This window comes from Gopherus flavomarginatus, chromosome 6 (genome assembly GCF_025201925.1).
Source record: "Gopherus flavomarginatus isolate rGopFla2 chromosome 6, rGopFla2.mat.asm, whole genome shotgun sequence".
NCBI lineage: Eukaryota > Metazoa > Chordata > Testudines > Testudinidae > Gopherus > Gopherus flavomarginatus.
In genome coordinates, this window is record NC_066622.1 from 6,772,021 (window position 1) to 6,784,541 (window position 12,521).

General features: G+C 44.7%; 1 protein-coding gene across 35 annotated transcripts in view; it reads right to left on the minus strand.

Moving 5' to 3' along the window:
- The window catches only part of MAGI1 (membrane associated guanylate kinase, WW and PDZ domain containing 1), a 498,751-nt gene that overhangs the window by 68,111 nt on the left and 418,119 nt on the right, over positions 1–12,521 (minus strand). For 22 of the 35 annotated variants that reach the window (XM_050957254.1, XM_050957266.1, XM_050957243.1 and 19 more), the window contains 4 exons: positions 10,304–10,361; positions 5,909–5,997; positions 5,000–5,092; positions 1,338–1,400 (listed from right to left, as the gene is read on the minus strand). In XM_050957254.1, the coding sequence (XP_050813211.1) occupies positions 1,338–1,400; positions 5,000–5,092; positions 5,909–5,997; positions 10,304–10,361 (303 nt within the window). The remainder of the gene's footprint in view (positions 1–1,337; positions 1,401–4,999; positions 5,093–5,908; positions 5,998–10,303; positions 10,362–12,521) is intronic. The other 13 variants (XM_050957264.1, XM_050957248.1, XM_050957251.1 and 10 more) reach the window with 1 other exon arrangement.

The window sequence follows — 12,521 nt, forward strand, 5'->3', positions numbered from 1 at the left end:
TGGGTGTCCATCTCAAGGCAGGGTATATATTTTAATTTTTAAAACAGATGCAGTAACGTGCATAGGCTACTGATGGTGGGAGATGGAATACACAGACAATCTGGATATATTTACTAGCTCTTTCTCCTGAGACAGTTTAGGAAGCACAAAAACACGTGTAATAGCAAATGTCATATCTTTAAAAAACAATGGACGAAATGAGAGCTCATGAAAGTGAGGCACTTGCAACACTTGCCTCAGGGAGCAGGTTCTGTGCTAAGTGGGCTTTCATGGCTCTGCCAGTGCTTTTCAAACCTGACTTACAACACCTCCACTATCTCAGCACTGGTAATTTCTTGAGCAGTTCTAGAGACTGCGCAAACGACTGCCAGGGCAGGCTGCTGCGGGAATTACTGGGTGAACGGAAAGCTAAAGAAGTTTTTGACCATATTACTTTGTCCATAAGGCCCCTGACCCCCTCATCCCCACCCGTCTTTCATCCCTAACTGCACCAAAAGTAAAGCAAGCTTTGTGAAGGGATCTCGCTTCCTTGAGTATAATCCCCTACCCTGCAGCCTCCTCTATATATTAACTGCAACGTTCTTCAGATGCTGCCCTGCTCAACCAAAGCAGTCTCTGACTCATGCTCCTCTCCACACTCTGCCTGACGTGCATGAAACAGTATCGACAGTGGTGCGTGGGAACCACAAAAGGAATCACAGGGCCAGACTGGCTGTGCCGAAAGGGCATTATCCATGCTCCCTGGGAGCATGCTATGGAGTGAACAGAGTTTTAAAAGTTTAATAAATAAATAAAACGTCCTATGGAGGTAGGGTCCATGTAAAAGACACTGAATGGGTTCTGAAAAGTAGTCACATTGCCTGCTCTGCTGCCAGGAGATCAAACATTTCCGCACTTGTGACTGTTTTTTACCCAGGTCCCTAGAGGGAAAAAGCTGTACCACTGAGACCCCTGGTGACAACTCTAGGATTGCCAGGGCTCGATGTGCACTATAATCAGAAGGCCGGCATGCATTCAAGAACTCATCACCAAGTTTCTACTCCAAAAGGCAGATCTCTAGGGTGCTATTTGCTTTGCGAGATATGAACCCCCCCCTCACTATGTTTCAGGTGTGCAAAAAGTGTTCTCCCCCCAGAAAATGTTAGCAGGATGTGAGGTAATGACTTGCCTCACAGCCTCTTTGAAACGCAAGAACATGATTCTTGGGTATACTAATACATAGTGCCAATAGCAGCATTTTTATGCTACCTCTTGGTTGCAATGGGAGGTGAGGGGGGTCCATTTTTTTAACTTTCAATGAACATTATAACTGGATGCCGAATGACAAAGCTACACACCAAGTTGCCGAATGGCAGCTGCTGCTCTTCCGGGCTCTGTGCAACACTCCCAGACAGCAGAGCCTGAAATGAAAGAGGGGGCAACTCAGCTGATCTCTCTCAAAGAAAGTGAGCAAGCGTGAGAGTGAAATAATTGCCGCAAGTGAGAAAGGAGGCATGAGTGTGAGTGAGTGAGAGAGAGGAGGCAAGTGCAAGCGAGGGCACATGCTGTGAGGAAGTGTGCTGGTGAACATCTGTCCAAGAGACTGGGAGACTAGAGCTTTCACGTAATGTCACCAGAGCAGGAGGCGCTGATCAGCTGAGTAAAGGTCCCCAAAGTAACCCTAAACCCTTACGTTTAAAGTAAATTTAAGAGGATAAGAGCTAAAAACTGACTACATAGAGGTAGGGCCGGCTTTAGGCCTATTCCACCAATTCTCCCGAATCGGGCCCCGCGCCCAGTGAGAATCCCTTCCCTGGCTAGAGGCGCCTTTTTAATTTTTACGCACTTGGCAGTGCTCCGGGTCTTCAGCAGCACTTCGGCAGTGGGTCCTTTGCTTGCTCTGGGTCTTCGGTGGCACTTCGGCAGCGGGTCCTTCAGTGCCGCCAAAGACCTGGAGCAAGTGAAGGACCCGCCACCGAAGTGCCATTGAAGACTCGGAGCACCGCCCAGTGAGTACAAGCCCCACATGTTTTTTCACATGTGGTTTTTTTTTCAGACATCCCTGCCGGGGCCCTGTTGAAACTGGTCGAATTGGGCCCCGCACTTCCTAAAGCCGGCCCTACACACAGTCAAAGCGCAGCATTCTACCTCTCATGCCCCACATGGGAGGTAAAGTCTGTATTAAAAAAATATATATATATTTTTAAAACAATAGGTTTTGGCCACTTTAAGCCGCTCCAGTTGTGTAGAGGGCGTGTAAAGGCACCGCCGCGGGCCAGGGGAGAACTTCCACTGGAGTAGGAGAATGGCAGGGCTACTGGATATCACCCTACGTTGCTCCCCACCACTGCCCCCAGAACAGAAGGAAATGGGAGATTCTGGGCTATCCCAGACTGCAGCACGGTGCATAGGGATCCAGAGTAAGGGTGCCTGCACCTGGTGCATTCCCAGCCACATGGCACGACCGGTGAGAAGCAGTACAGAATCCATCCCAATGGATGGACAGCTGTTTCTTCTTTTCACTTGAATCCACTCTACCCGTTCCAGGACGGCATATTTTTGCTTTGACAAATACACCCTATTTAGTCTTAAAAAAAATATCATGACAAAAATACAGTTCTCATGATAGATTCAATATTCTCTTCTTGCTCGTTGCTTATAATATATGCTGCAGAGCACAGAAACAATGGCTCAAAATTGCTTGTTTATTTTCTCCCCACATTTAAATAAGTTTGAAGCTAACATTTTAATTAAAAATCTGCCACGGAGCGTTAATTACTGAAACAATTATATTGACAGACTGATGCAGTCATTGGAAAGGTTTCTATCGACTTCAGAAATGGGCAGGGATGGAGTCCCTAGCCTTTTTTTTTTTTTTTTTTTGCCAGAAGCTGGGAATAGCCAACAGTGGATGGATCACTTGATGATTCCCTGTTCTGTTCATTCCCTCTGGGGCACCTGGCACTGGCCACTGTTGGCAGACAGGATACTGGGCTGGATGGATCTTGGTCTGACCCAGTATGGTTGTTCTTATGAAGGAGCCCGGTTGGCTCAACTACATTCCACATGATCAGTTCCCCGTCATTACAATATGCAGCAGCTTGGATAGCCTTTGCTTTGTTCTTAAAGCATAAGGGAGAAATGTGACGTTGATGGTTCTATTGGGTGGTATGGTCGCCCTTGTCTAACATGATTCACTGTCCTGTGGTTCTGCTGGATCCCTTGTTCCTCCTGGAGCTTCAGATAATGATGATTCCCAACTCCCACTGACCAAGAAGCTGCACCAGACCTCACCTCCGCCCTCCAATGGCTTTCCCTCTGCACGTCTGGGCGACTGCATTATATTCTAATTGCCCTCGGGTTGCATCTGCTTTGCAGCATGGCTCACCCTGTTCTGCAGGGACGATTACCTAACACCTGCAGCACACTGCACTACCTATTTATTCGAGTCAGAGAATGATTTACGGTGCTAGCGACAAACCTGCAAGGCTTGAGCTCAAGTTCCACACAATTAAGGCTGCTAGGGGACTCTGGCTGTTGATACTTGGACTTAGTTAATCCATGGCCGGCTGTGTAAGGGGAAGGCTCTCACCTGGGGATTTTGCCTTGAGCTCTAGCAAGTTTCAGATCACGCTGCAGCCCTTTTATGAAGTCCTTTATGTTGCTCCGAGCATTTATCTTCCTGTCCGGTGGGATGGTTCTGACAAGCCACTTTTCCAGGAGTAGCGGGACATACACAGAATGTTGCGCAATCATTGAAATGGCATCAGTAAATAAGGTCCTGACCCTGCAAACACTTTTGCACTTGCTTCCCTTTAAGCACAGCAGCAGTTCTCTTCATTTTAAATGGAAGCATGTGCATGAGGATTTGCAGAAGTGGAGCTGATGTTTGTGTGTTTTATGGAGCGCACTTTGCTTCAGTTGCAATAGGCATTATGATAGTTGCCTACACAGGAAAAATTTGTAGAGGCTCTAGGAACGCATTGAATTTTATCTCATGGAGTTTCCACTTAATAGTCCCAGCGGTGGGATATGATTTTTCCTTCCAAGCCCTCAGTTACTGAGATATCTAGAGTGTCAGTACCCATGCCCGGCTCTCTGAGTAGCACAGCTCCCTCATCAGCCATGTTACAATGGTCTCCCCAAAACGTTTCTGGCATGAAAAGCTTCACAACACAGAAGTAAAAGGAAACACTGACTGACTCACTTCTCTGCCGGGACCCTCTCCTAGCAAGTCTAAACGTGAGACACTCAAGTTCAAGTGGCTATTTGTGCCGGAACGTGAGCAAGCCTCACAGAGCTAATGAGCACTTCAGAAATAGTGTGCTGTGAAACTGTGGCAAACACAATAGGCATTGTTTTGGCATCAGAAAGTATTGACCAGTTCTAGGACAATGGTGTCAAACAATTTGAATTCGCACGACTCTCTCAGCCTACTTGCTCATGTTTAGCGATTGACAGGGGTAACATTATACACTAGCTTTGGCAGCAGTAACATCCAACCACATACCCCCTATCCCATGTCTGACCTGATCATGTTATAACATAAAATATCGTTAGCCTGCATTATGATAAGAACCACACTTTATCCTTGGTAGATTTGTTTCCTGTCCATACAGGCAAGAAAATAACAACAGCCAAACTTGTTCTAACATAGTTCAACCACACAGTATTGCAAGAAGGGGCTGAGTTCTACAGGCATTTGCACACACCCATTATATCCTACTTTAAACAATTTGCTTTTAATCTGTTAAAATTCTAATTCATATTTTCAATATCTTTTGAAAGACCTGAAATGCACGCAAGAAAGATTTTCAGAAATCCGCTCTCTAAGAGGCACCTCATTCCCACTTTCATTTTTGTCCTCTTCTGTGTAAGACCCACAGTTCTCAAAGTCTAGAGAAATTCAGGAAATTGGTGCTGTGTGTTCTCACTCCACTACTATTGAAGGTCCTGTTTCTGAAGAAATGTGGAGGCAAAATTATTTTCATTATAATGGAAAAACCTTATTGGATGTTACCTTGTACTGGTGCTTCTCGAACTGGTTCTTGGGTGTTTGGAGCATGGTTTGGAACAGCCAGTGGACCAAGAGATGGATGCTCTTCTGTCCATTCTAGAGACAGAAAAAAATACAAAACATAACTATAATGGAACAAAATCACCCACCTGGGTAGGACTAAACCTTCTAGAAAAGCGAGGAGAGGACTGAAAAGTGGAGGAGGCCATGTTGGTTATGTGGATTTGCATTGTGAGTTCTGAGGGATGTAGCCAATCAAAGTGTCATGCAGAAACTTCATAGCACACCTGCATTCTAAATGGCTGAGACTATTTCATTTCAGTGCTACTGCTGCATTACATGATTTTTAATAATCCAAAAATGTGTCAGAATAATGAAATAACGGACTGATTTGGAACATATTTGCAGCGCCCAAGAATTTACTCTTAGCATAAATGTAAAAAGCAGTTTAATTCGTATTTAATACTACTCCCTAGTCTCTCTTTAAGTTTTATTAGTACCAGGCCAAATATCAAAATGACCCTTTGGAAAAAAAAATCATAGTTCAGACTCACAAGTCGATTTTTATAATTCCTGGGGAGCAAGCAAGCTTGCTTTGCAACCGATCAATCTTTCAGAATTAAGTTAAGAGTAGCTAAAAAATTCTCCCCATTTCAGAGATTCGAAGCCATTAAGTGCTAATATATTTGATCATTTCTCCTTTGCCTCGTGCTATTCAGTCTTCTAGTAAGAGCACAAACTACATGCCCCTTTATATCTCATTGTGTGTATAATCCACCCCTTAAAATCACAGGGATCACAATGTAAGTATTTTAATGAAGGACCACTATGTCCACGCGGGGTTGTAAACTCAAGGGAGCGCACATTCTGTTAACAAATATTTCGAGCATAATGCTCTCCACAGGGGCCAACCTTCTGGTTGTTGTTGCTGCTGCTCAAGCTGTTTTTTCCGTTTCGCTTCCAGAACTGGATTCTCATATTGTGTCTTCCTGTTAATGTGGCTGGAGAAGAAAGAGAGCAATAAATTAGGAAACATTTTGTGTGGCAAACAAAAATGACAGCCAGACTCGAAATTAACAAGACAAAGGGGGCAAAAAAAGTGAACAGCCAGGCATATGGCGAAGCACTCACCAACTTGTGCCAAATGCTCATTTAGGAAAACAAGCACAACTTATCTCCTGTGACATCTTGAGCGGGAATGGCTAATTCTCTCAACTACAACAAGAAGCAGTTTAACTGTGAAAATGAGATTAAGGCAGAAAGGATGCCCTGTCTGACTACATGTTAAAAGACAGACCTACATCGTCCCTGCTTTAATCAGATTCCCAGAGGTGCAGTCATTCCCCAGATCAGGGAAGTTTAAAAAAAAAATCTGGTAACATCTGTCAGCTACCTAATCAATGCACAATATTAATATGGTGGGTGAAAAATACTTGCAAAGCTTTGCACTGCAGATCTGGGCAGCAAGACAGATTGAATGAAGGGGAATGTGTGACCTTGGCACAAGAAGTATTTTGAATTAGCAACCATTAAATAATCTGGTCTGAAACCAACATAAATCAATCCAAGTCTGCTACAAAATAAGCTTACTTACCTGTAAATGTGTGTAGAAACTCCTAACGTCTGTGCATCATGCATTGCACCACATGGATAGAGTTAACCCTTTTGTGAAACCCATAAAAAAAATGACAGCGCCACAAAATTGCTAAAGAACTGCTAATCTGTTGAAGCCATTAAAGTTCTGCTGGAATTTACAAGACCTGTGAATTAGACAGCTTCTTAATGGAGTCATAGATTCAGTAGAAAAAGTATTAACCAGGGTGTTGAACACAATATTCAGGCGTGCTGAACCCCCTCCCTCTCTCACACACACAGCTGTATCTGAGCCATCTTTACTGCACTCCTGATCTTGAGATACCTTGTCCATGCAATTTAGCAGAGTCACAAAACTGCTTTAACTTCCTCTATAATATGTGAGGGATATTCTACAAGTCAGAGTGCATTGTGTTCCACCACAGGCCAGGAACACACCCATGCCTATCACCCGCTATATCAGACGTAACATCTACACATTCAGACTAGAAACAAGGGGCAGATGTTTAAAAGGGAGGGTACTCAACCATTGGAACAACTTAAGTCGGGATGTGATAAGATCACTTGATGTCTTTCAATCAAGACTGGATGGATACCTTTTTCAGAGATCTGTTCTAGCTCAGACAGAAGGGCTTGATACAAAAATTAATCCGTGTGATTTTCTGCCCTGTGTTTTACAGGAGATCAGACCAGGGGATCCCAGTCTTCCTTTCGGGCCTTAAACATTTATGGTGAGGGTGAAGGGGACCAGCTATTCCAGTTTCATGGTAGGTTATAATTTCCCTATACTAGGGCAATTCTCAGCTGCCCTCTACTTTGATGACACAAGGTGAGCCTAGCAAGAGGTGTTGACTGCAAAAAGTCATTAGCAATTTTATGAAAATGACAACAGAACTGTGAAAAAGACCAATCTAGCACTGAGCTACGATGTACTGCACTTACTGTAGGCAATCAATTGCATTGCAAACCTCAGTAAGTTCTATTTCAAAAGAGGCTGGCATGGTATGGACTCAATATTTCAGGTTTATTCTGAATCACAGGCCCAGCTGAAATCCCCTGCAGAGCTGCACTCTGCTGGATCATCAGTTGTTTTAATACTTGGAGAACTGATGACAAAGGTAGGAAAAGCATGGTGATTTTTATGTGTCTGACCAGCATGAAAACATTAGCCAATTGTGGAGACATATCACCACGGATAGTCTTCACTTGATTGGTTCTACTGAGAAACTGATAGGTAAAGCACTAGCAAAATACACCTATTGGAAGAGACAATACAAAATAGTGAAAATCTGTATCAGAAACTTCAGTACATCAATATACTGATTCAGGTGCAATTTTCACACAAGTCATAGGGATGATTTCAGTTACTCTTTACACAATGGCATCTCTTTGCATAAAACCTACTGAGATGAATATCTTAAAAATCCTAATGCGTGGAGACAAAACACGTATATCCAATTTCTCTAATGATTATCTGTGAATTTCAAGCATCAGTTGATTTAAGCACCTAGTCAGTGTTAATTATATTTGGTTAAAATTCAACTACAGTCCAGTACAAAAGTTTACCGTTAAGAAAATGTGTCTTGCTGTCTGGAAATCCTTTCCACAGTTCCATAGTTACCTTCAATCAAAACAGCTGTTTGCCAATAACTGCAGAACATTAACTACAGAGTTCCACTCAGAATTGTCTTCATTGGGTTCACTAAAAGGATACTTTTTTTTTTTTAAATAAGCCTGATGCTAGACTGTTGATTTAATGAATCCAATAAGCATATGAAAACAAATTCATGAATTCTATAAGAGACTGTCAATTTAATGTATCACTGGAAGGCTGTGAAGAATTTAATGGTTTCCGAAAAATGGTATCAGTTAAGTTTTTCATGAAATGAAAATCATGCAGTGTAACAGAACGTAAGTGTGTTTGTGTAAGAGAGAGAAATCTATTTTATACCTGTATTAGTAGATGATAGATATTAAATAAAATGGTCTTTTATATCACATTGTTGTTACAGTCCTATTTAATCTCACACTAAGGAGTGGCCCGAAATTAATGGACATGCATATGCAAAGAGGCATTGGAAATGCTAGAAAGAGACCTCTTGGCATGACATTTAATAGATGAAAAATACCCCTGATATCTCTGGCAAATAAATGTCAGGCCTTAATTATACAGTTTGCTAAACCTTGTTTCCCAAGGCACAGATGGTGTGGTCAAAAATGAGCCAAAGCAGACAGAATCTGTATTCCATGTCTATTCTGAAGGCTATCCTAAGCCATCCTAACAGACAGGAGCGTACTCATAATTAAAAATTCATTTTATAGGGTCAGTGATGAAACAAAACCGAGTTCTCCGATTTCCCAAGGGAGCGATCTGTCATCTAGATAAAGAGGAAGCTGTTCAAATTCTGGAGAGAGTTACATTAAACTCATAATTCTTTACAATACAATACAGGAACCTTTATGGTTACTATTTGATTACACAAGCACTGTCATTTTTCACTTCTTGTTGGGTTTTTTTTTAATTGAAACGGTAATCTACTTTACGAGAGCATATTTTGATCACACTGCTTTACTAAGGAAATTGCTAAATAAATCACATACTCATTCTAGCTTTGAATAAATGGATCTCAGCTAAAAAGAATTCTGTCTTTGCCAAGAATAGGTCTCAGGTATCTAGAGATCAATATTCTTTCTTGCCTTTACTTCTAGCTATGCATTCATTAAGGAATTCAGGCCACTGAACGTTAAGACTCTGAGGTTTCCCAATGCTCCAATCCCAGTAGGCCTCTTCCCTATATAAGACCACTTGCAGTAATACAGCTGAACAAGCCCTTTCAGTGTATCCCTACACTTGGAGCTAGGGTGTGATTTCCAGCTTGAGGAGACATACTTATGCAAAACCGGTAGCAGCGTAAGCTGCAGGGGCGTAGGCAGCAGATTGGGCTCGGTGCCTGAGTACGTACCCATGAGGTCTGGATGCATTTGTACTCAGAATGGCTAGCCCATGCCACCACCGACTGCTGCCCATGCTACTGCAGCCGGGCTGCTATTTTGAGTGCACTAGCTTGATGAGAGCTAAAAGAAGTGCATCTCCTCAAGCCGGGAAGCACACCCCCAGTTCTATGTGCAGAACAGTTCATTAATGAACTTTGATCTGGTACCATTTCAAAGAGGACTAAATCAAAGTTCAATAACCAACTGTTAATCCGTGTCAGCAAGGTAAAATGGACTGTTAATCCGCAGCAGGGCAGCGTGCGGTGGATAGCTTGCCACAAACTAAACGCTCATGTCGGCAAGCCCTAAGTGTACAGCACTCCTGTTTAGGTCACATCCTGTAATGGTGAGCCACGGCCAGCCACCAGGGGGTGCAGAAGAGCAACGTATGATGTGCCTTCCTTCCTGAGACCAAGAATATTAACTCTTCACTTCCAGCATCTGGAGAAGTACGAGTCTTTCGGTTGCCTGTGCATTCTGATAGCACTGCGAGCTACAAACAAAGCAATCAGGGTGGGTGACTGTCTTACATCACACGTGACTAGCATTCTTAGCTTATTCGTATTGCTTTTTTGGTGGTGGTAGTGGTGGAGGCAAATACCACTACCCCCAGCTGTGAGTCATTCAGTTCCAATGAATGATGCAAAGATACAGCAAATTCAGCTGGAAAAAGTTCTTATCTATTTGACACTGAAAACAGAAACGTCAAGCAACACTTACTCTACATAGTAGACTCCATATACAGGATCTTCAATCTTTTCCCAACCAGCAGGCAATTCTGGGAACGGGACAAAAGGTATATGAATGCCTTAAAGATATAGTTTTCAGACAGGCATTGCCGTATCACCTGGCTTACAGAATTCCACATCAGCTCATATTCCCACTTACAGAATAACTATCAGGAAAGAGAATCATCACAGCAATCATTTCCGTATCAGTACATAGTCTAATGAGCACAAATATTACTGTTGCCTTACCAGGAGCGGGGTTAACAAACCTGTGGAAAGCAGTTACCTCTGCTCATTGCCTATAGTTTTAGCAGGTCAATTTTTTGTTGAATTTTATTATTTAGATTCCTGGGTTAAATGAACAATCATGCACTCTTTGTTTAAGAGTCTCTAGGAGGTGCCTCTCTCTAGCTGTTTTGGTTTGGGAAAAGTACACCTTTTTCTATTCCTCTGCTAAGTATTTGCAGTAACCGTGCTTAAATACATTTCAGCATTTACCATGATTTCTACGATAGCACCCAAATGTCCCCCTCAGGACCTGGGGCCCATTATGCTAGATGCTATGCAAACACAAATGTACTTCCCTGTAGAACACTTCATATAAAAGCATTTAATGCCATAATCACATGTAACATCATTTTCTTTTTTTTTTTTTTTAATTAGAACAGTTACTAAAAACAGGTCTGAAGATGAAATTAGCATTTGGAACTCTATCCCCACTTTGCGCCTGCAGATTTTCTAGACTGGAGGCACATGGTACTTCTTTAACCACAATCAGTGAACATCTTAACCTCTGACGATAGGACAAGCAGCAATGGGCTTAAACTGCAGCAAGGGAGATTTAGGTTGGACGTTAGGAAAAACTTCCTGTCGAGGTGGTTAAGCACTGGAATAAATTGCCTAGGGAGGTTGTGGAATCTCCATCATTTTCTAAACCTGCTCTTAAAAACCTCTAAACACCTGTCAGAGATGGTCTAGATAATACTTAGTCCTGCCATAAATGCAGGGGACTGGACTAGATGACTTCTCGAGGTCCCTTTCAGTCCTATGATCACTTCAGCATAGTAGTGAGGGTTATTTGAACTCTATGCATTACTCAAGGGCCTGATCCTACTCCCACTGAATCAAACAAAGTTCCCAATGGCTTTAGGTCCTGAGGTACTACAAGGGCCAGCCCACAACATTTTCGCACCTGAGGCGGGGAGCTCAAATGACGTCCCCATCCCCCTCGCTTGGGCCAAAACTTTGAAAGGGACCGACCATGCCAGGGGCGGGTAGAGGAGGCTAGTGGAGGTGGTGCCTCCCCAAATAGTCAGGCGCGGCCTCGACAACAATGCTCCCCCTCCTGGGCCCCTGACTTCCTCCAGCACAGCACTCCACCATCTCTGTGCATCTGGAGCAGAGAGAATACATATGCACCAGCAACAGACACAATTTTCTACACTCTGGGTCCTAGTGGCGCCCTACCACAGTCTGGTACCTGAGGTGGCCACCTCAGTTCGCCTCATGGTAACAGGGCCGCCCAGAGGGGAGGGAAAGAGGGGCAATTTGCCCCAGGCCCCACAGGGGCCCCCACGAGAGTTTTTCGGGACCCCTGGAGCGGGGTCCTTCACTCGCTAAGGGGCTCCAGAAAACTCTTGCGGGGCCGGGCCCCGGAGCTTCTTCCGCTCCCAGTCTTTGCTGGCGCGGGGGTCCTTCCGCTCCGGGGCGGAAGGACCCCCCGCCATCGCATTACCGCCGAAGCGGGACCTGCCGCCGAAGTGCAACCCTGTCTTCGGCAGTAATTCGGCGGCGGGGGGCCCTTCCGTTCTGGGACCCGCCGCCAAAGTGCCCCGAAGGCCCGCTGCAGGGGCTCCCCGCCACCGAATTACCGCCGAAGAGCGGGCTGCACTTTGGCGACGGGTCCCGCTTCGGCGGTAATTCGCCGGCGGGGGGTCCCCGCCGCAAGTCTTCGGGGCACTTCAGCGGCGGGTCCAAGAATGGAAGGGCCCCCCGCTGCCGAACAGGGCCGGCTCTAGACATTTCGCTGTGCGGGGGGCCCCCTGCCGCTTGCCGGTCCCATGGCTCCGGTGGACCTCCGGCAGGCATGGCTGCGGAGGGTCTGTTGGTCCCGCGGCTCCGGTGAACCTCCTGCAGGCGTGCCTGCGGATGCTCCACCGGAGCCGCGGGACCAGAGGACCCTCCGCAGGCACGCCTGCGGGAGGTCCACC